General features: G+C 44.2%; 2 protein-coding genes across 12 annotated transcripts in view; both read right to left on the bottom strand.

The window, feature by feature from the left end:
- ZDHHC23 (zDHHC palmitoyltransferase 23) overlaps positions 1-13,123 on the bottom strand; it is a 49,712-nt gene extending 36,589 nt beyond the window's left edge. Inside the window, exons 1-6 of one of the 6 annotated variants that reach the window (XM_082394728.1) lie at positions 12,594-13,123; positions 12,312-12,384; positions 11,823-11,992; positions 9,059-9,769; positions 7,303-7,470; positions 5,265-5,440 (exon numbers count right to left, since the gene is read on the bottom strand). In XM_082394728.1, the coding sequence (XP_082250854.1) occupies positions 5,265-5,440; positions 7,303-7,470; positions 9,059-9,769; positions 11,823-11,983 (1,216 nt within the window). In that variant the 5' untranslated portion in view covers positions 11,984-11,992; positions 12,312-12,384; positions 12,594-13,123. Of the gene's footprint in view, positions 1-796; positions 5,441-7,302; positions 7,471-9,058; positions 9,770-11,822; positions 12,018-12,311; positions 12,385-12,593 lie in introns of those variants that run through there. The other 5 variants (XM_082394726.1, XM_082394727.1, XM_082394730.1 and 2 more) reach the window with 5 other exon arrangements.
- Positions 13,124-13,608: 485 nt separating this feature from the next.
- GRAMD1C (GRAM domain containing 1C) overlaps positions 13,609-21,743 on the bottom strand; it is an 87,743-nt gene continuing 79,608 nt past the window's right edge. For all 6 annotated transcript variants that reach the window (XM_082394708.1, XM_082394707.1, XM_082394710.1 and 3 more), the window contains 3 exons: positions 21,180-21,290; positions 20,854-20,959; positions 13,609-15,333 (listed from right to left, as the gene is read on the bottom strand). In XM_082394708.1, the coding sequence (XP_082250834.1) occupies positions 15,253-15,333; positions 20,854-20,959; positions 21,180-21,290 (298 nt within the window). In that variant the 3' untranslated portion in view covers positions 13,609-15,252. The remainder of the gene's footprint in view (positions 15,334-20,853; positions 20,960-21,179; positions 21,291-21,743) is intronic.

The raw sequence follows: 21,743 nt of genomic DNA, 5'->3' as shown, positions 1-21,743 counted from the left end.
TTTTTCTATAGAAAATGTATTATGATTTACTCAGATATGACACAACATACTATATTGAACTTTATTTCTTCCACAATGTCCCTGTTCCCACTCATCTTTTCCTTTAATATGATTATACAGTCATCTAAAAACTCTTTTTAAGACTAATGGCCACTAAAGAAATGCGACTAAAAGTAACTCATAGTTAACCTCTTCCCATCTAAATCACTATCTGTTTTTACTTATCAATAGCACGGTTATAGAATATTGGCCGGTATTAGCCCCCAGAAATAAAATATCAATTTTATTTTAATGCCAAGCCAGTAGATAAGGGTGACTACCTCAAGTAAACCTGCCAGGGGCCTAAATAAATCCCATAAAGCTTAAGTTTTCTCTCTTTATTTTAGTTTTATTTCACCTCAAGCATCAATTAGAGATTGAGTCTTCAGCAGCCCGTATTCTCATTGGGCCAGCGAGGACTTTTTAATCTACTTATAGAACCTTCTGAAGAGACACCGGGAAATAACTTAGAAAATGACCTCCTTAGTAAGTGACTTAGTAAATGACCTAACGTTTCTTGCTGCACTCTCTTAAAGATATGATTTAAAGTGTTACTGCTGACAAAATGCCCAAATAAGCAGTATCCCTGGCCTACAAAACTGGAAAAGTAACCACAAGGAAAAGAATAGTTTAGGGCTGGGGACGGTTTAAGTCCACAGGATGGGGACATCTAGGTAGCCAAAGAAGCAGCCCAGGTCTAATGCAGGCTTTTCTTAAAGCAAAAGAGTTCAGGAGACACACCAAGAAACATCAACGATTTTCCTTAAAGAAAGCACTTTATTTTCCATTTAAACAACTTGGTCACAGTACGTTATTTTACATAAATGGCAGTAATTTTTAAAATCTCCACTTAAAAGGCCTTGTGTCTGAGTCTGAGGTGATAAGAGGATATGAATACAAGTATAAAAACAGTGCAAAACATTTAGCCCGCAGCGTCCAGTGTTGGCTTCACAAGTCCCCTTTAACGTTGCTGAATCAGTTTACGTTAAATTTAATATTAAATAAATTTTCCTGGGTTTCCTCTAGTCTAACATCAGACCCAGAAACGTAATCAGATGGAAAAGGCTCAGAGGCCCCAACAACTCCAACCGGCAAATCACCTAGACCACAGGACCGCAACAAGCTGAGCTCTGTAACACGGCATCTTGTCAGTGGCGCCATGTGAAGAAATAGAGGATTTTAGTTGCATCGATAACTAGAATAGACTAGCTCTGCTTTTAAAGGTTTGTTTTTAAAGTATGAGTTTTCTGTAAGTTAAAGGTGCCATCGGGAAGGCTAGCTAGTAACGTCACAAGCCCATCTCGGAAACAGTCACAACCTCTGAGGAATGCATCTCCACTAAACCATTCAGTCTTTGGCCTGCTGCTGATACTACAGTGAAACCCTTAGTGCCAACTCAAGTGGGGATAACTGCCCATTAGAAACAGGATTAAATGTAGCTGATTTTGCAAAAAGTTTATATTAATTACAACAAACATCCACAACAACATACCAAATTTTATTCAGCAATCAGTTAAAGCATAGCTCTCGTTCTCCCCCTGCATCACCTTGGCAATGTTTAATACAAAATGGCATACTTGTCAAGCTGCTGATGAGAAAACCAGATTCCAAACAGGTGCCTCAAGCAAAAGTCTCTACTATCCATTGCTTGTTTGAGGAACTGCTCCTTTTTAAAATGCAGGGTACCAAAATATAGCTAAAATGAAGTCATATAAACCTACTTACCGGGACGCTTAAACCTCACAAAACATTAATTTTTAAACATCCTGGTTAAAACTGTGCTTCTAGATGTCATATTTTTGCTTATATTAGTTGTGTTTTATAATAAAAAGCTAATGTCCTACCCAAAGGAAACAGTCTATTAAGCAGATGGTCACTATTACAGAGGACCTTACCAGCATTGTGTTTTCTGGCAGTGGAAGATTCTATTATAGAAAATTTTCTCTTGCTAAAAATTTTAGAAGTACCAAGGACTATTGCATAAGAGAAAGTTTGTAGCAGTCTTTCTGCTAGGCAGATGGTACAGTGGAAGACAACATTTACTTCATTCACCAAAGGAGACCACCAGTACTTGGAGAGCAAAGATTTACAGGATCCTAAAAACAGACACGCAGGTGGCTGACGTGAGAGGAGCAGCCCAGCATCCCCAAAACACACTTCAGGCTTATCAGCAGCATGAGAGGAGCCTACCGGAGGGCCACGGTCAATGGTCCGTTCACCTTAGGTGTGCCCAGCTATAAGCACAAAGTACTCTTTTGGGAGCGTAAGAAACATTTCTAAATACTGAGGGATTTTCTCCCTTCGTGCAATCCTGATCCTCAACTATTTCTCCCTCACATCTTTCAAGTGGACCCATTTCTCTCCCCCGGGAAGAGTACACAGTGGCATGACAGTAATGGAAGTGGTCAGACTACAGCAGATCATTTACTCAACTCCACATCCAGTATGTTTAACAGAAACTGAGGATGTGGGGTGAAAGTGGGGGATGCACTTGTCTGAAATACGTCGGGGCGGGCCTGCCCCTACGGCCAAGAAACTGCCATTACAGGTCCGCCGGGCAATTCCCCCAGCCGCTGCCACCACTTGCACCCGGGACTCATTTGTTCCCAGAGGCCTTGTCCTTTCAAAGGACGAAATCCCTCAAATAGCTCCAGACCCTAAAAAGGGCTGAAAGTCCAGGAGTACAGACCGAGGATATCCCGGAGTCTACAGAAACTGCTCACACGTAGCCCCTTGGTTGCTGCTCCTTTTGGTGCAAATACTTCAGCAGGCTTTTACCTCCACAGAAGCACGGAGCTTTTCAAAGCCTTGAGCTTTCTTCTGTAAACTGCCAACCGTGAAGTTCTCAACTTCAAACAAGCACCTTAATTCCAAACAGCCAGAATAATAGACAAGGAGCTCTTCTCTGAGTGAGGGAAACGGTGAGTTGCCCCATCCAGGTAACCCTGTTAGGGGTGCACTGTTACAAAGGTGATGATCATTCCTAATTCTCCCAAATGACTCTGGTCTTCAGGGTACTCCTCAGCTTCAGCACATCATATTTTGATTGTTGTTAAAGATTTGGCAAGAGGCCAAGATTACTGACTATTCTAACATTTCTATTTTATTATCAATTGCTAGACAATCAGAGTTGGCTGTACATCTGGCATTCAAGAGACTACAAGCAGAGATTTCTGGCCACATGTGCTGTCCTTGACATCATTACTCTCTCTCTCTCTCTCTCTCTCTCTCTCTCATCTCCAACCCACACAGAAAGGAATTTGTTACATCACCTCCAATGTTAATTCCAAATGAATGCTTGATTCTGGACCAGGGACAGGGTACCACTGTACAAACCACAGACTCTGCTAACATCCCCAGACTTGCTCTTTGGCTCATCCTAGTGGAATACGGAGCCTATCGTTCACTAAACAATCCATCTCTAGGGAGAGCGATGACAAGCCTGTATAAAAATGTGGTGCCTGTCTTAAGGACAGCCTCGATTAACGGCAGGACTAGGGATGGTGCCAGCTGCAGAGGGTGGCAATGCTGTAGAAGTAGCAGTATTTCTTCTCGACCTTTATAAACCTCTTGCTACAGCAGCATGCACAGAAAGACTGACTGAAGAAGCTGGCAATATTTTCCCTATATTAAGCTATTAGCCAAAACAAATTTAAGGGCTCGTGAATTCTTTGGGGTTCCAAAAAAAGTACAGGTACAAAACCAAATATTTCAAGAGGGTATTTTTCCCCATGTGAAGTTGCCTCATCTTCATTCTATGCCAGAATAGACCCACGTTAAATATTTAATCCTTTACACGTTTTCCGTTTTGAGATACGATTAAAGAAACAGTTTAGGAAGAGCTAGGGAAGAACAGTAATCTATTAATTAGTGGAAACCACATATACCCTGTTTCTTCTCTCCTAGTGAGATACTTTTATCTTGGGAAAGGTGAATGAGAAGTAATGTGCAAGTTAAGTGGGAAGACGTCAATCAGCCCCTCAGAAAGAGCTCATGCCAGAATAATGTGAACGCCAGAATACTGGTTTTTGTAACTTAGTGCTATTACTGACAGTGTCTGAATTACTTATATCAACAAAAAAGTCAAGCTCTTGATATTAACCAGCCACCCTGCCCACAAAGAGAGTAAAATCTTCCCCATAGGAGTGTCTGTTCTCGTCCAGCCGTTGTTCACAAGTGTGCTAGCACCTGACCAGGCAACACACGGGAAGAGGAAAAGAACATTGTTGCCTACTGGAGTTACTTAGAGTAAATCCAAACAGAATAAATCCATAAGAAATAAGATCAATATAAGAACTCATCACCTAAACTCATGACCACTGTGCATTATACTAGCAATAATTAGGCTTGTAATTATTATCAACTTTCAAGATGAGATGACAGCGTAAATCCATTTGGTCATCTTCTACCCTGTTTGAGTAGTTAATGTCTAATACTTCAGAAAGAGAAATCCCCATAACTGTACAACATGGTATTTGGGGATCTTTTTTTCACTCTGAAACGCTGAAAATGGACTGGCTTCAATATTCTGACCTGAAATATTTTTTCCAGTCTTAGGAGTCTCCTAATAATACTTCACACGTCTCCGGTGCTTTAGTTTTTCGTTGTTGTTCAGTGCTTTCCACATACCACGTCCCTCTCGTGACCCCCCGTGTCCCCCCGCACAACCGCTCTGTGAGGTAGCCAGGGCAGCATCAGCACCCCACTTGACAAATGAACCTGAGACTCAGGGAAGTGACTTGACCAAGGGTCGCATGGCTATTAGGAGTTGAAAGAGGGACTAGAAACTACCCTAATCCTAAGCTCTTTCTCCCATACTAATGGGTGGCAACTGCTTCTGTCAATTTCTGCATTAGCAATCCACATCCTTTTCAACTTCTCGTGACTGAGTTAGTTAATAAGGTGACTGGAAAGGAATGGCTCTACTTTTACTGCTTTGATATAAAAATCCCTTAAACTATGAAGTCAGAAAAATTAATTTCTTCCCAGTCCAGTGCCTAAACCTGAGCATGGCCCTCTAAGGCCTTTAAGAAACTGGGGATAAACACAAGCATCCTGTGTGTACCAGAGTGCAAGATGCAAGGGAGCAGAGGGGGAACCCCCTCCCGCCCCCGGAGCCGTACAGAAGGCACTTCATACAACGTCCTCAGCAGGGTGGTGGAAGGGGCGCGTGCCCAGGGTGGAGAACTGGTGCCAGTTCCGCAGGAAGCCCCGATTGTACTGGCCTGTGTCCACGATGAGCCCGCAGAGCAGCCGGCGCCCCGTCTTGTGTCGAAGGGCCTGCTGCACTTCCCTCTCCGTCACGTTGTAGCTGATGTTGATCAGCTGGATCAGGAAGATGTAGGCCATGCCCCCCACGATGATCACAGAGTACCACACGCAGGTGAAGCACAGAGCTGAGCTGGGAGCAGGAAAAGGCAGGTCAGGGCGGCCAACGCTTCACATTCAGAGAGCTCTCCCCACGGTAACATTTTACACACGTAGTACTTACTCCTAAGGACGCTGGCCCCTTCCCTGATTACCCCGCTTGGAAGATACTTTTCTCTCCTCGGAGCGCCAATAACCTGCTTCACTTATGACTCTTAACGCGTTCTATCTTATAATTACCCGTGCCTCCTTTTCTAGGACGTGATGCTAGAACAGCAGGGACTGTTGTGTGTTTCGTGCCCCCACACAGCCAACAGTGTCTGACACGACCGCAGTCAAGACCTGTCTGTTGCATGAATAACTCCTAAATTGTTCTTAATGCAGAAGAAAACGGAGGCGCCGTGAGACTGCTGTAAACGTCCTCAAGTGGGCTGTGGGTGGGAACCGAGAAGCAGGGCTAAGGTTGCTCATCGCCGTTCTCTTGCGACAAGGCTGACGAGCGCAGGTAAAGGACAGCTCCCAGCACCGGCAGCCCTTCCCTCGTCAGCTCTGAAGGAGCACCAGGGGCACCATCGCACTTCCAATCCCGCTTCCAAAACCAAACAGCGTCACCCAGGACAAGAAAGCTGCTTCCAGCTCATTAATAAGATCGTGAGGGGAGGCTGCTGATTAACATCTGCCAATTGATTATTTTCAAACATCTGCACGTGAGTTCGCGGAAAATTCATTCAGGATCTTCATCTGTTAAGCTGAAAGGGACCTCAGGGATGATTAAATTGCCACAAAGAGGAGGAAAGCTGAGGCCCAGTGAGGAGACATGAATCGTGGGTCCACAGCACTGAGAACACAGTAGCAGGACTGTGTCCCTCATTTCATTTACGGGGCCCACAGAAAGCCTAGAAAACTCATGCTCACCAGCGTATAGGCACAACGACCCCCAAGGGCCTCTGCTTTCTTCTCGCTCTTTGTGTTCAAGACACTCCCTGCTTTGTCCACACAGCACCCCTGTGCGGGCCCTTGTCTGTACCGGTCTGTGGACAGATCTCCCCCTCGCCACTGCAGACCCAGACATTCGTGGGCATTAGAACAGATGGGCCCTCCTCCGCAGGTTAAGTTCCTGTCTTCTCTGTGTTGAGAGTCTTGATAGGTTGTGAAATCCTTCAGTGACTACTATTCTTAGTGGGTTGTGATAAATGTCCTAAAGCAGAGCTTTCGGGGACGGGGTGGGCAGGGGATTGGAACAAAATGAAAAAGTTCCCGCTTCCGCTACAGCATGGAGATCATCACACTGTATAAATGGGCCCCAACCTAAAAACACTGAAGGAAATTCTGACCTAGATACCACAGTAATCATGAGTGGTGATTAAAAAAAAAAAAAAAGTAGAACAGGAAAAAATCAATGGAGGTTAAATAGAAAAGAAAGGTTACAGAGAATGTAAGCATTTCACGAAAGGGTCAGAAGCGGTAAATTAAGACTGGGCTACAAAGCACCATAAAACAGCAATAAAGTGAGAATTCCCCTGATAACGAGCGACGAAAGAGACCACATCCATACCCAGAAACTGCTACTTTAGTTATCATTTCAGTTTCACGGTGGCTACCTTGGGCACGCTAGTGGTCGTTTGACCCTGAAGTCCCTGAGCAAGCCTAGTCCTACTTGTAGAGCACTGGTTCCTCACTTTTTAAGGTCAACGTTCCTTGTGATATCACCCAGAAAAATGCACGTATCCACTGCACAACTGTGTGTTGGCAATTTCAGGGATACCCAGCATCTCCAGAACCTGTCCTGTGTTTTGGGTGAGAACCCCTAACCTAGCAGTGAATCACAGCCCCGTACATTCACTGCAAATCCACTCCCTCTTCTGTGGGGCCCCGTATGGGATATCCATGTCTCACCTGTAATTTGCATAAACTCCAGGGCAATAGAAGAGAGCTGTGAAGACACTTCTATCTGTACAAATGGTGTCCAAGGTCAGCGTTATCCCGTACACCGAGGTGAGCAGGAAGATCAAAAGGGCAAGCATAAATGCTTGATGATTCGATTCTCCGACACAGCTATTTATCCTCAAAACAGCACAGAGGGGAAGAAAGCAAACATGTTTTAAAAAGTTCTCTAATAGCTCAATAAACAAGAAAGCTTTTAAAACAGAGATAGTGTGAATTTCAGTTATTAAAAAATAAGTTCTCTTGTTTTTCAATTTTAGGGAATTAAAAACTCGTCTGCTGAGAGATGTAGTCTTATATTCTCCGCTCTTTGCAAAGTGAAATCATATCATTAGCTTAAGGACAAGACTAAGTAAAAAAGCAGAACTTGGCTAACAAATCTTTCTAGATATTAATAAGTGAAGTCTGTTACCCAATGTTAAGAGAGTTAACAGTGTAATCACCCCATAAGGATAGGATGGTATCAGAGTTATAAAAACTTAAAAATGCTAAATCAGAAGTATTATACAATGTGGGAAAACATATATTACGTACACATATTAATAAAAGATCCCAAGAGGTTAGAAACACAGTGTGGGGTAGAGAACTCAATAGTATGCAGACTACTTGTCAGGTACAGAGTCCCACGTCATGGCCATTTGCAGGGCAGGATGACAGGAGGCACGCCGGGATGCTCCTGCGGGCAGAGATCTCACAGGCGAGGCTGTCAGGACCTCTGCAGACCAGCGCTTGTAAATGGGCCACCACCCTGCACACACGCACGCACACACCCAGGTATGCACGAGAATAGATGATGAAGAGAGAGAAGAGGAAAACCTAAAAATGAAAATACCTGCTTACTCCTAAAGACAAAGCCCCAGAAAAGAGCTGTCCCTGTTCATGAGCCTTGAACTTAAGGTCTGCTCCTGTGTCCTCCAGGGCTGTCTGCACCCTCACCCTGTCCCACGTCCCCTTCTGAGGGGGAGACTGTGACGTGATCAGAATCCTAGATAAAAGGTATAATTCACTGACCATGACTGCCTCAAGAGCAAGTTGCAAACATGCTGCTTACAGCATTCATATCTGAATCAATCACGCTCCTTTAGTTTAAGATTTATTCAGTAAAGCTGCAACATTTTCTTTAAAAGTTGCACCGCACATCTTACGGGTGTCCTCAGGTGTCCTCGTTTGTCACTGGCCAGCAAAGAGGTACCCAAAAAGCCCATTTCTGCGCCACTAACCAAATAGGGAGTTATCTGGCAGGGCCTTAAGTCAATAATGTCAACTAGAAATCACTGGTAGCATCAAATGATGACGGATACATGGTCAGAGGATCAGAGTCACCTAAAAGTACAGGAACACTTTCTTGAGCTCTGTGAGCACAGGGAGATGTGCCTATAATGTGTCTGATACATTCTTTTTTAAAAAGTCATTCAACTGTAGACACTTCTCTCTTAGAAAGGAGAAGATGAGGGGCAGCTCAAAAGAGAAAGCGGGGAAAAGAAAAAAAAAAAACAAAACACCTTCAGGAAATGACTGAAAAGAACTAAATCTGTGAAGCTCAAAAAACTGATGACTAAGTGGGAACATCATAACAGCCCACAAATATCTCCAAGGTGTAAAGCTGGGAAGGAGAGAAATTTGAGGATGGCACAAAGGAAGAGCAAACCCGGCTAGAGAGTCTCACGTGAATGTACCCTCCGCAAGCCTCCAGATTTTTCCAACATACCAGACGCAGTGATGATCCATCCTCCTCACGCAGAAGCCACAGATCCGGCAGTGCCACGCCCGGGCCGGCCGCACCAGCCGGCACTTGGCGCACCAGTCCTCCTTCCCGTTGGCGGGGCTTCCGGCCGACGTCCTGGGGCAGCCCTTAGGCTCATCCTTGGGCGCGCGGTTGTTGAGACCGCCCGCTGGGTCTGCGCCGGGGAACCCTTTGGGCTTCTCCGGCCCTGTCCTGTTCAGGTATTCCGTGTGGCTGCCGCTTAGAGATCTGTCACCGTGTGCTGGGCTCCTGAGGTAGCCTGGATCCTTCTTGGCTCGGCACAAGGCTAAGAGTATGAGAAGTAACCCGCAGGTAAGCAGAGCCAGCTGAGTGGGCCCTACGCGCCCCCTGGGGACCACCTCCTGCAGGAACACGTAGTACATGTAGCCCAGAGAGAACAGTCCGAGGCTCAGGAAAAACAGGGTCTGTTCTTTCCTTCTGTGAGTGAGGTAGTAGTACCACAGAGCCAGCACAGGGAGGGAGGTCAAAACCACCACCCCCAGGAGGAAATGCCACGAAGCCACTCGGAGGAAGACAGGCAGCAGGAAGAGTGGGGGAAGGAGGCTAATGTTAACTTTCCTGGCTCCCCTAAGCCAAGGAATCCGGAGGCGGTCAGAGAGCGTATCCATGATCCTTTCGTAGGTCTCGGGCTGCACGGACTTACACGTGATCCATCTGTTCAGAGAGAGCACAGAGAAGGCACCTCCGACGTGTTTGCTGAATTAAAAACCACTCAACACTGTAGGCCAGACAGCAGGATAAATGATAAAAGATGCCAAAGACCAAGCATTCTACTTCCTTACTATTAAACACGAGCTCTTCAGATTCATGTATAATTTTTTAATACGAACGAGAAAATGTTTAGATATTTAACAGAACTATTTCTCCACGAAACAAATACACAGGAATACACACGTATTCCACATAAGTCCTGTTCAGACTAGGGTGGGCGTAGAGACATAAGAATCTCAAAAAAATTCACAATCTAGTTGTGAAGACAACATGAGAATTCAAGAAATATTAGATAAGTGACAAAGTAGCAAAATCACCCAATGAACTATTACAGTCAAACACGGTAAGGTGTGCTCAGAGGAGAGGACACATTTCTGGGTGGAGTCATCACAGGGGTCTTTGTGGGAAAAGAGGGATTTGTGCTCGACCTTGACAGCTGGCTAGTATTCCTGAGGGTGGAGAGCAAGGCAGGGAGGCGTTCCAGCGGAGAGACGCGTGTGCAGCACAAAACCTGTCCTGGGCCGGGGGAGTAAACCAGTCCAGTAGGGCAGGGGGCTGCATAAGGAAGCGTGGAGGTCAAACTAGTACAAGTCAAATGACTGAGCTTGGTGGACACGTAGTATTGTTGACTTTTTGGCATACTTAGGCTATTATGGAAAGGAACAGTTTAAGGAAGGATAACACTGGTTTTAGAAATTTAGAATTAAAAAAAAAAAAGAAATTTAGAATTTTAAAAAATAGGGCTAGACTTGGAAGTGAATGGGAACTAACTATATGGGAGGCATACAGAGCAGCGGGTCTGTGGAAATGCTGGGAGCCCATCTCATCCAGAAGGGTCTGGAGAGAAGAAAACTCAGGGACAGCCCAGGTCTCAAGGGCTGGGAGGGAGGAAGAGTTAGAAGGCTAATGGAAGAGCTGTGGTCTTGAGTGATGGAGGTTACAGAAAAGGCATTATTTCTCCATTCATTAGTCCAAAGTGTTCTAGTTTCTCAGTATGGGTTTTAGACTAAGACTAAAGAACCTACATTTAAAGACACCTGTAAAAGACTATTGACACTGTCAAGGAAGAATTACAAAGGGATTATGGGGTACTAGACTACAGTAGTCCCCAAGAATGCTTCTCATGGCGAGATTAACATACCAAGCTCCGAATCAGCAATGTGCCACTGCAATGACTTTTTTTAACCAGAAGGAATTATTGATGGGAAAAGCAAGTTTCCACCATCTGTATTCTCCCCACATTATGCTTTCCATGTGATAATTTTTAAATATATAATTATTTAGAAAATGGATAAAAAGCAGGTTATTACTGTTTGGCACAAAATTTTTTCAGTGATGTTAGAAATCATCTCTTTGGATAGTTAATTTCCATCACTTGGGATAATGGTGAAAATAAAAGCCAAATACAATAGCATCAATCAGGACTGTATTGCTGCTCATGCTGAAAACAGCCGGTCCAGGGGAGGAACATGCCTTCCGGCTGGATTTCCTCCCCAGAAACAAGGGGTGAAACCGATTCCAAGAGCAGGAAAATGATTTTTCAACCCTCAAGGCCCTGTGTGGCCAAGTGCAATCCAGTCCCAAGATGTCAGTCTCTGAATGCTGAGACCACTGAGAATTGTAGGAACTTTCTGGTACTAATGTGTTCATTTTAAACTTACAGATTCTCCTGGCCTGCATTTTATTTTTTTTAATGCGTTTAACTTGCCTACTATCCCTTTACCTGCCTGTTCTCTCCGTCACCTCCTCCCTTTAAATGAGAAATAATAATGTCCTAGTACACTGAGCTGAAAAGACAGTTGTGCACTACTGAGTAATAATTCATCTTTATAAAGTTCTCACACTTGACATAAAAGACAACTTTCACTTGGAGATATGTGGAAATAGAATGAAGAGCAAATTCTAGTGTTCTGGATGGCTAAGCTGAAAGTATACATGGTAGTTCTCAAAAAGGCGGGAGGGATCAGCCCAGCATCAAGAAACACACAGCTCTTACCTATCACACCCTTCATCCAGATCTTGGCAATCACACAAACAAGCAGCCACGTGGTTCTTTTCCCCATTTCGATCTATGTACTCGCAGCAGCACAGGGGCTCCAGTTCAGGTTCTTCCGCTTTGTTTTTCTTCCCTGGCTTCATACTGCCCTTCTTGGTCATGATTTCCACCTGTCATCACGAGGCATAAGAAGCCCTCAGGAGGTAAAGTGGAAAGAACACAACTCATATCAAGCACACCCAAGCCTATCCCTGATTAACCACCAACGCCTGAGAAATCAAAAATGAGAAGAGGGGGAGGTGGTCCCCTTTTCATCAGGCTTTACTGGCTCGGCTTGGCCAGACACAGAGCTCCAGGGCTCTAAGGGCTCCAAGCGCCTTCCCCGCCAGGTCCCCATCCAGGACAGGCGCCGCCTGGGCGCTAGCCGTTCCCATGACGACAGCCTACTACGCGGCCCGGGACAGCCGGGGCATAGGTGGCTGCACTCACCTGCGGGTGCGGCCTGGGGAGGGCCGGGCTGTCCCCGCCCGAAGCCAGGGTGCGGGTGGAAACACCCTCGGGGCTGCGGGCGGAGACAAAGCGTGTATCCACTGGGGCCGACTACCCGGCTCTAGAGAGGCCACCGGCGCCCGGGTAGCGCTCAGGGTCGCCGTCCAGACCCACTTCCCCGCCGCGAGGTGGGCGCGCCTCTCCCGCCCCGGCCAATCGTGAGGACGCGGGTTGGCCGAGAACACCGCCCAGCCCGAAAAATGACCTTGGGAAGGAAGTTACCTGCGCTCCCGGGCCGAGGTGCGGCTGCAGTCAAAGAGGCCGAGGCGGAGAGAAGGGTCGGCTCCTCCCGAGGCACGGACGCGTCTGCCGATCTCCGGTCCACGGGGCTCCCGACGCAATGGTTGGAGTCTCAGGGACCCCGGCTCCGTTCTCCGCCGCGCCCTCTCCGCCGCCGCCCACCTGTGACCACAGCCGGCCGCCGCTGGGGCGGTGCGCCCGCCTCCCGCGGTGTCCCCCGCCAACCCCCGCCGTGTCCCCAGCCGCCCCACGGCCGGCCGGGCTGAGCGCGGCAAGTCCGCGAGCTTCCGGGTGCCCCGCCCCCGGCGCCGGGCATCCCCCGCCCGCACGTGCGGAGCCCTCCGGCGAGGCCCCTCCCCCGGCCCGCGGCCCTGGCACCCGGGGGAGCGGAGGGGCGAAGGCCGGGCTCCGGCAGCGGGTCCAGGCTGTTGGGCGCCGGGCTGACCCCGCACCTCCGCCCCGCCCCGCCCCAGAGACAGCCGCCCGGACCCCGCCCGGACCCGCGGGTGCCTGCGGGCGGCGCGTGGGCAGGGCAGCCTCCCGAGCCTTCGGGTCGGCGAAGGCGGAAATACGGGAAACCTGGACCCCTGAGAGTTTCCTAAAAACGTGAGACCCGTGGGTCGGCAGGTCTTCGTTCAGACGCCAGCAACAGGCGTTGGGGGAGATCTCCACGGCAAAATGTTACCGACGTACCGCCCCCAAATTCGCTAACCTTCTCTTAAAGGCCCAGGTCACTGTCCCTGCTCTGTTAATTATACAACTTGTTCATTTTCATGATTTCTGGCCAGCAGTCTCTACATGAGACCAAAAGGCCTATCTAGTACTCTTGCTCCAGAAAGCTGCATATTTGAAATGAAACTGCCCTAAGATGAGAGTCCTCTTTGGGTTTCACTTTTGCACAAAAATTTTTTTAAAGGGTGTAGGCCCATGTATACGTTTTCACAGAAACAGGCTTTCTAGTTTGGGGAGGGTATGACCGAAAAAGAAGAAAAACAACTCAGAGATTTGGGGTTTTATTGATATTCAATTTACATAGGCTCAAATACAATTAATTGAATTCTGCATACATATTTAGTCGTAATTTATAAAGCAACTTAGCTTTGGTAACTTTCTTTGAGGTATTTTATGAAGTACAGGTTTTCAAGAAATATCACAAAAATACTCAGCTTGTCAGTGACCATTTTTGTGAAATTAACAGAGAACAAGATTTCAAGTTTACAATCCAGTCACTCTTGCTCAGACATCATAAATCCTTATCAAAAACCTCCAGGTAGGTACACTGGTATCCCAAGGTAGGTTAGTTGAGATTCACCCAGAGAAACCCATTTTTCCTCTAATCCAGTCAATAATTTCATTCTCTATGGGCATCTCGAAAATGACTTTAGCAATCCCACGTGGCTTGGGTGACTCTGGGCAAAAAAGAGACATCTAACTAAAGGCAATTATTATTCAAGCAGTAAGAATATATACAAATTATTCTGCACTGTCCTTCTCTTGTTCCAGAGACATCACTTGTATTGAGACACATACGCCTAAAAACTTTTAATGAAGAGCCAAAGCTCATGTCTGATTTACAACTTGTCAGTGCACTTATATTGGGAGATAATGCCCCCCAAAGTCTTTCTTAAAGAGCTAAAGTTTGTGTCTGGCTTACAACTGACTGCCTAAAGCCACACATGTGAATGAGTAAATGAAGCCATACGTGGCTACTGAAAAGTAGTCCACAAATTATAATATTTTCAAACAGATGGCTCATTTCCACCATGAAAGTTTGCTAAGCTGAAGCCAAGCTTAGTTCAAGTATTCATTTGATCTGTCACTAAAATGCCCAGATTTTAACATAATCTTCTAGTTTTTAAAACTCAGAGCATGGTTCTTCGTTTTGAGAGATGGTATCCTACATGTTTCCTTTTCCAAAATTGACTCTTCTGCCATATGATGTATGAAGAGGCAAAATAATCTCACCTCTGAGAGCCACCTGAAGAAACACCTATTTCTTTCATAAAGATACCACATGGCTGAAGAACCTTTCAGATAATAATCATCAACATGCAGATTCAAAAGATTTGACTATTGAATTTACATGCTAAATAAATGAAGACATTGTATTGATAATATTTACAGTACACGAACCTATAAATGTTATAATATATGCCTGAAAACTGATCCTTCAAAGTTAGTAATGATTTAGAGATTTCTTCTTCTACTGTCTTCTTTATCCTCTTGAATGTATCGCAACTGTGAAAGCAGCCTATTGGACACATACTGATTCTGTGCTAACAGATAAACTTAAAGCGTCAAACTTCAAATCTCACTGTGAAAATGAGGCCATACCACTCAGTTCAGAATGTCTCATTTTCTTTTTGTATCATAGAAATTCAAATCCACAATATATTTCACGCTTCACTGGAGAAATTCACAGCTTAGAATTGTGCATAAGAAATGAAAGGATGGATTCTTAAGGCCATCAGAGACTAATTCTCCAATAAATGTTATTAAAAAGAATGTTCATATTAGAAGTACAAATAACGAGAAAATATGGAAATGTTCCTATGACAATTCAAATCCTTCACCCTCTGGTTTTCTTCAAGACGTTTTCTTTTGGTTCCACATATCTCTATAATTTTGGTCCTTAAGATCACTAGCTTTGGACAGCCATGCCTGTCTTGTTCTTATTTAGTAGATCAAAGGTTCTCTGAAGCATAATGAGTGAGCTCTTCAACTGCAAAGAAAATTTTCAAAATCAGATTGTTTAAATTTTTCTGATTATTTGTATGCCAAAAGTTTGCATTTAATAAAATTCTGTCTATACTGATGCCCAAATAAAAGACTAACTATAAAACACCTGATTCCTTCAGTTATCTGTCAGTGTGATTGCTAGCGTTCTTTTCATTTGCTGTAGTATTGCACTTCTTCCTACAACGTACTACTGTGTGCTTTACCTCCCAATAAGTCTATTCATCAAATGATCCAAAGTGAAGGGCTTGTTTTCTGAAATGGTTTCTGAAGCTACAGTGGTCTCCCCACCATCCCCTAAACAACTCAAGTTCCACGCAAGGCCTTTGCTTGCTATTATGCTCATGTTCATCTTCACCTATCTAAAACTTACCCATCCCCACTGTTTCCATGCAGTTTTCCCTAATCATCCTGCCTCTAAACTCCTAACGCTTTACTACTTACTTTGACGCTTAATTTTGTACTTTTTTTTATAGTCTTTAACAATACACATGGACATCTGATTTCTCTAATAAAACTGTAGACAACTTGAGAGCAAGAATTATGTCTTATTCTTTTTTGTATTCATTCACTCGTTCAATCATTCAACAAATATTTTTTGCTTACCTGTTACATGCTGGGCACTGTGCTAAGTACTGGGTATACAATGGTGAACCAAATAGGCACTGTCCCTGCTTTCATGGAGCTTACAGACTAGTGAGGGACTCAGAACTAAAACGAGTAATTACACAGATAAATATATACTTACACACTGTATGGAGTTTTTCACTTGGACAACTGGAGGATAGTAGTATCATTTTTTGAAATTAGGTCAACTAGAGGAGAACTAGGTTTGGCTCAAGATGAAAACTTAATTCTGTTTTGGACATGATCTGTTTGGGATGCCTGTTAGCCTCGAGGTAAAGACGCCAAGTCAGCAAGTGGCTGTATGAGTCTGGACTCAGGGAAGAGGTGTCAGGGTGAGAGACATGCTTTGGGAGCCATTGCTGCATGTGGTATTCCAAGTTAGGGGAGCAGCTAAGATCACCTAGAGGGCAGTAAAGGAGAAGGGAAGAGAATCTAACGCAAAAACCTGCAGCACTGGGTGAGGACGAGGTCAGGTAGCGGAGATGGTTTTTTTAACCAGCAAAAAGCAGCTTTACATTATGCTAAGTGGAAGCCAGGCATGAAAGACCGTATATTATATGATTCCATTTATATGAAATGTCCAGAATAGGCAAACCCATAGAAATAGAAAGTAGATTAGTGATTTCCAGGAGCTGAGAGAGTGAGGGATAGGAATGACTGCTCATGGGTACAGGGCTTCTTTGGGGGATGATAAAACGCTCTGGAATTAGATAGTGGTGATGGTGGGACAACCTTGTGAATATACTAAAAATTCTTTAAAAGGTGAATTTTATGGTATGTGAATTATATCACAATAAAGCTGTGTTTTTTTCCATGGTTCCAAAGAAGGGAAGATTAGATACATTTCAAGAAAGGAATGGTCAGCTTTGTCAAATGCTGGCACTGTAAGATGAAAACTTAAAAAAAAAAAGGTATATTAACTTTAAAAGCCAGAGGTCACTGGGGAGCTTAGCTTGTGCAGTATCAGTGGAAGATATGAGGGAAGAAATCAAGGCAGTGTGAGCTGAAGAGTGAGTGAGCGGATTAAATACAGGCATCCAATTCTGCTCCCTCCTGAAACACCACCAAAAGCACGGTAAAGGGATTTTTTTTTAAGACATAAGTCCACAAGGACAGAGGAAAACAGAAAAGGCGACAACAGCAACACTACTTTGGAAACTGGATAGCGGATGGATTACTTAGCAGCCCTGAAAACGCTGAATCCTAAGCTAACAGTAGGGAAAGCTGAGAACCAACCAAATTTACCCTGAAGAATCCTCTAAAGCCTCAGGAATTGACAGGCATCTCTGGAAATGGGAATAAAGAGGAAGGGACTGAAATAAGAAGGATTGGATGAACTTTTGGACATGTGGCCTCTCCTACTACCTGGGCAGAAGTCTAAAGTCCTATTTTCTGGAGAGGATAAAAAAGAGGGTCTCTGACAGTCTGGCCAGGAGGATACCAACACATCATTAAAGATAGCAGTACCATACCCAAAATGGGGATTATACAAAAACGTGTATACCGCACGTTGAGATCATCCCTTTGCCCTGCCCTCCTCGATCTCTCTACTCTCACTCACCTAAAATGCTGGCAGCCAGCCCTTAGTCCTTCAGGGAGGAGACTGGAAAAGTCTTCTCTGTGGAAACTGACCAGTCCAAGAGAAAAGACCTAAAGATACTGACATCAGGATTTCTTAGCCAACGGCCCAGCCAGATCTACCAAGAAGTTCAGGGTAGACCAGCCCAACCCATACGATAAGAACTTTGGATCCACACAAGCAGACAGCAAAGGACTACAGACATCTAAAGAAATCCTCTAACCCTAAGGATAGAAATCAAAACAGGGGGAAAGGACCTTGCTGGAACGTGGGTATGCAAGAAGAAGAAAAATAATTTTTTTTAATTATCAGTAATATGGTCAGAGAGAAAGATATTATGGCCACTTAAAAAGTTCACAATGCCATTAAAAAAGAAAATCCAGAGAAATGGCAGCTCTTTGAAATTAAAAACTTGTTAGCAAAAACTGAAAAACTCAGTAAAAGAATTTGAAGATTAAGTTGAGGAAATCTCTGAGGAAGTAGAACAAAAAGGCAAAAAGATGGAAGCTGGAAAGAAAAGGTAAGGTTAGACAACCTGTCCAACAGAAGGCAGACACCTGATTACAGGTGCTATAGAAAGTCAGGGGAGAGAAGGTGGAGGAGGGAAAATCATCAGCCAGATAGCTCAGTATATCCCAGGACAAAAGGGCACCAGTTTCCAGACCAAAGGATCAGGAATCTGACAGCCTCAGAATTCTCAGTAGTTAACACCGGAAGCCAAAAGGCAATGGAGCAATGCCTTCAACGTTCTGAAGGAACCTTATTTCCAAGCTAGAATTCTATCCCCAGCCAAACAATTAATCAAAGGTGAAGGACAGAATAAAAAATTTCAGACAGGTGAAGTCTTAAAATATTTACCTCCATACCCTCTTTCTCAGGAAGCTACTAGAGGATATGCTCCATTAAAAGGAGGGAGGAAACCAAGAAAGCAGAAAACATGGGATATGGGAAACAGGAGATGGGCAACAGGAGCCCCAAGATGATAGCTGTGCACCTGCAGAGAGGGCCACCGGCCCTGCCTGGAGCCCGTCAGAGGCTCCATGGATTGAAAACCTGAGGTGACCGAAGATGATGAGAGGAGACAGAGCATCAGGGCATGAAACACTTATAAACAATACAAGAAAATAATCAACTGTAATAAGAAGACAATTTCAGGGGTAAGAAAAAGTAGCCGCGGTTCATTCTATGGCTCAGCTCAGAACAGTAAACTTAATCAAAACAAAGTCAACACTGAATACTGATCTAACCAAAATTACAACTTCCTTTGGAGGATGGGGGATTAGAAATGGGAGCATGAAGAGGTGAAAGAAAACAAAATCCCAGTCTCCGTAACAGGCAGTCAAAAGATAACGTCTAAGACTGAAAAATCAAGAAGTATCAACACATGCTTGTTGTTTATAAATATGGAGGTAAACACCAGAAGAATACACCAAGAGAGTTAGATTGTTGTCTTTGGGAAAGAAATGGAGAAGAGGATACCAGGATTGCTATTTTTCTGAAACAACCCTGTAGAACAAGTTAACTCTTCATGTGAACGAGTGACTTTGGTGAAAATAAAACCTCAAAAAAGTGAAGGAGTTATAAAGGATAAAATAGTGACAGCCAGAGTAGGCAACTCTGAGAGTGCCTGACTGTGAAAGTGAGGAGAGCGATAGATGAGCAGATAGAGAAGGATGTGGATGACGCGGGTTTTTAATGTAGGAGATAAGAGAGCAGGGTAGGTGCTGATGGTAAAGATCCAGCTGAATGAGGGAGTCTGAAGATGGGGAAGCTAGAGGGGTGGACGGAGTCTCCTGCCAGCTCGTGCTGGGACTTGCGTCCCACAGGCAGAGCGATGCTTCTAATGGAGTGCAGAACAGGACGGGTGCAGCGACGGGAAGGTCTATAGATCTGGTTATAGAAGGAGAGGGAGGGTCTCTTTCCTCCTTGAGGCACGGTCATGAGTTCAGAGTCAGCAGGAAATGAGTGGAGAGGATGAGGAGAAAAGTGAGAGTATGATCTACTCCTTGCTGAGGGGGAGGAGAAAGTTACTAACTGCAGGCACTGTGCATCTGAAGAGCGCCTAGTGGAAGCACCTTTAGTGCCCCACATGATGTTCTAAGAAATGCTCAATAATTGAATCTAAAAAACAAACCAATGCATAGAAGAAAAGGATGGAAGCAAATAAAACAAAATGTTAAAAGTGATTATGTCTGAATGCTAGTAGGTTCTCTTCTATTCTCTATTTTTCAATTTTGAAAAGTACACATGTATTATATTATAATGGAAGTATTAGTCCTCATTTTTCAAAGGGAATCCTAAGTTTTGGTTCATAGAACCGAGCAGCACACATTGATGACACTATGTTCAAGAGATAAAGCTTACAGCAAAACACCAAAACAACCTAAATGTTCATTCTTCAATGGAGAACTGGTAAAATAATTACGCCACATATACACAGTTGAATTCTATGCAGCTGTTAAAAGAAGAGGATATGGAAGTATCTCCATGATACATGGTTAATAGATAAAAACAAAATAATGAGCAGGTTAATAGATTAAAAACAAAATAAGGAGCATGGTTAATGGATAAAACAAAATAATGAGCAATCTACCACTTCTATAAAAAGAGCTGATATTGAGCATGAAATTTTATATAGAAGGACGAATAAAAAGAATGAGGTGGGCTTCCCTGGTGGCGCAGTGGTTGAGAGTCTGCCTGCCGATGCAGGGGACACGGGTTCGAGCCCTGGTCTGGGAGGATCCCACATGCCGCGGAGCGGCTGGGCCCGTGCGCCACAACTACTGAGCCTGCGCATCTGGAGCCGTGCTCCGCAGAGGGAGGCCGCAACAGTGAGAGGCCCGCGCACCGCGATGAGGAGTGGCCCCCGCTCGCCGCAACTGGAGAAAGCCCTTGCACAGAAACGAAGACCCAACACAGCCAAAAATAAATAAATGAATGAATAAATTAAAAAAAAAAAGCACCTCAAATCTGACACGAACTCATGATCCTTACCCTCAAACCTGGCAAAAAAAAAAAAAAAGAATGAGGTAAATGTATACAAGCTGATAGGGAAACATCTTCAAAATATATTACTAATTGAAAAAAGAGGGTATGCAAAGGTAAGTACAGTACGTTCCCATTTTGTTAAAAACAAAAAGTACAAGTGACTATAAAATGTATAATCCAGAAACTGGCAAGGGTAGGTGCCTCTAGGAGGGGGATTTCTTCAATATTGGTACAGTAAATACTCTCACAACCAGAGGAGCAGCTGATTCACTGAGATGACTACTAAGTAACATGGTACACAGAGGTGCTGACCTGTTCCAGCATCACGATGGAGTCCCGGAGCACTCCTTTTAAGCGATGGGCCTGATCTTTGCTCTTTTGAATATTTTCTGCTCTTGACGCCATATCAGAGGCTAAACTGAAAGAAAAATACCATCTTAAAGATCAAGGGAATAGCTTCTAGGCTTTCGTCTCTAGAAATCATCAGTGCCCTATAAATTTGCAAATAAAACACAAAAGTAAACAAAAAAGTTTAGGACTGGAGAATAGTTGGCAGACCAAAATCTCTAAAATTGGAATTAAGTTTCCTGCAGCAAAGGAATTATTGACATAATAGGTTGCGAGGGAAGAAGACTTACTTTACAGATTTCTCTTCCTGGAGGTGAAGACGGTAAAAGGACTGAGCAGCATACTCTATCTTTGACAGCTTCAGAAACAGCGTCACATTCAATAAAACCAGCAACAGCAAACTAGGCAGAGCAAATCAGACCTGGTTAATACACTATTACTCAGACCTAAAGCGTTGCTAATGCAGAGTAGACACACAAAAGCTTCAAAAATGTATATTATCCAGACCAGTTTCCAATTATTGTTATTATTTAAATCAATTACCCCATTTTATTGTATGAAATACTTATTTTTAAGTATTCAGTGGATGTTGAGGGAACAGTTAGAAGATAACTAGTGACAATAAAGTCCCCAAATAAGCAGGTTGGGATTGTCCCTGACGTCTCTTCTCTGCTAGGAATCCCAGCCATTGTGGATGTGCGACCACCGGCTTAGAAATCTACCATGTTAGCTTTCAAGATCTATTTTCGGGTGCTTTTGTCTTAAGCAATTATACATACATAATACTGCACTTCAGAAAGGAAATAAAGATCAATATGGATTTGATCTTAGATAGACCATGATGTACCTCTTAT

Source organism: Balaenoptera borealis (assembly GCF_965194805.1).
Source record: "Balaenoptera borealis genome assembly, chromosome: 5".
Lineage (NCBI taxonomy): Eukaryota > Metazoa > Chordata > Mammalia > Artiodactyla > Balaenopteridae > Balaenoptera > Balaenoptera borealis.
This window is presented reverse-complemented; position numbering and strand designations above follow the sequence as displayed.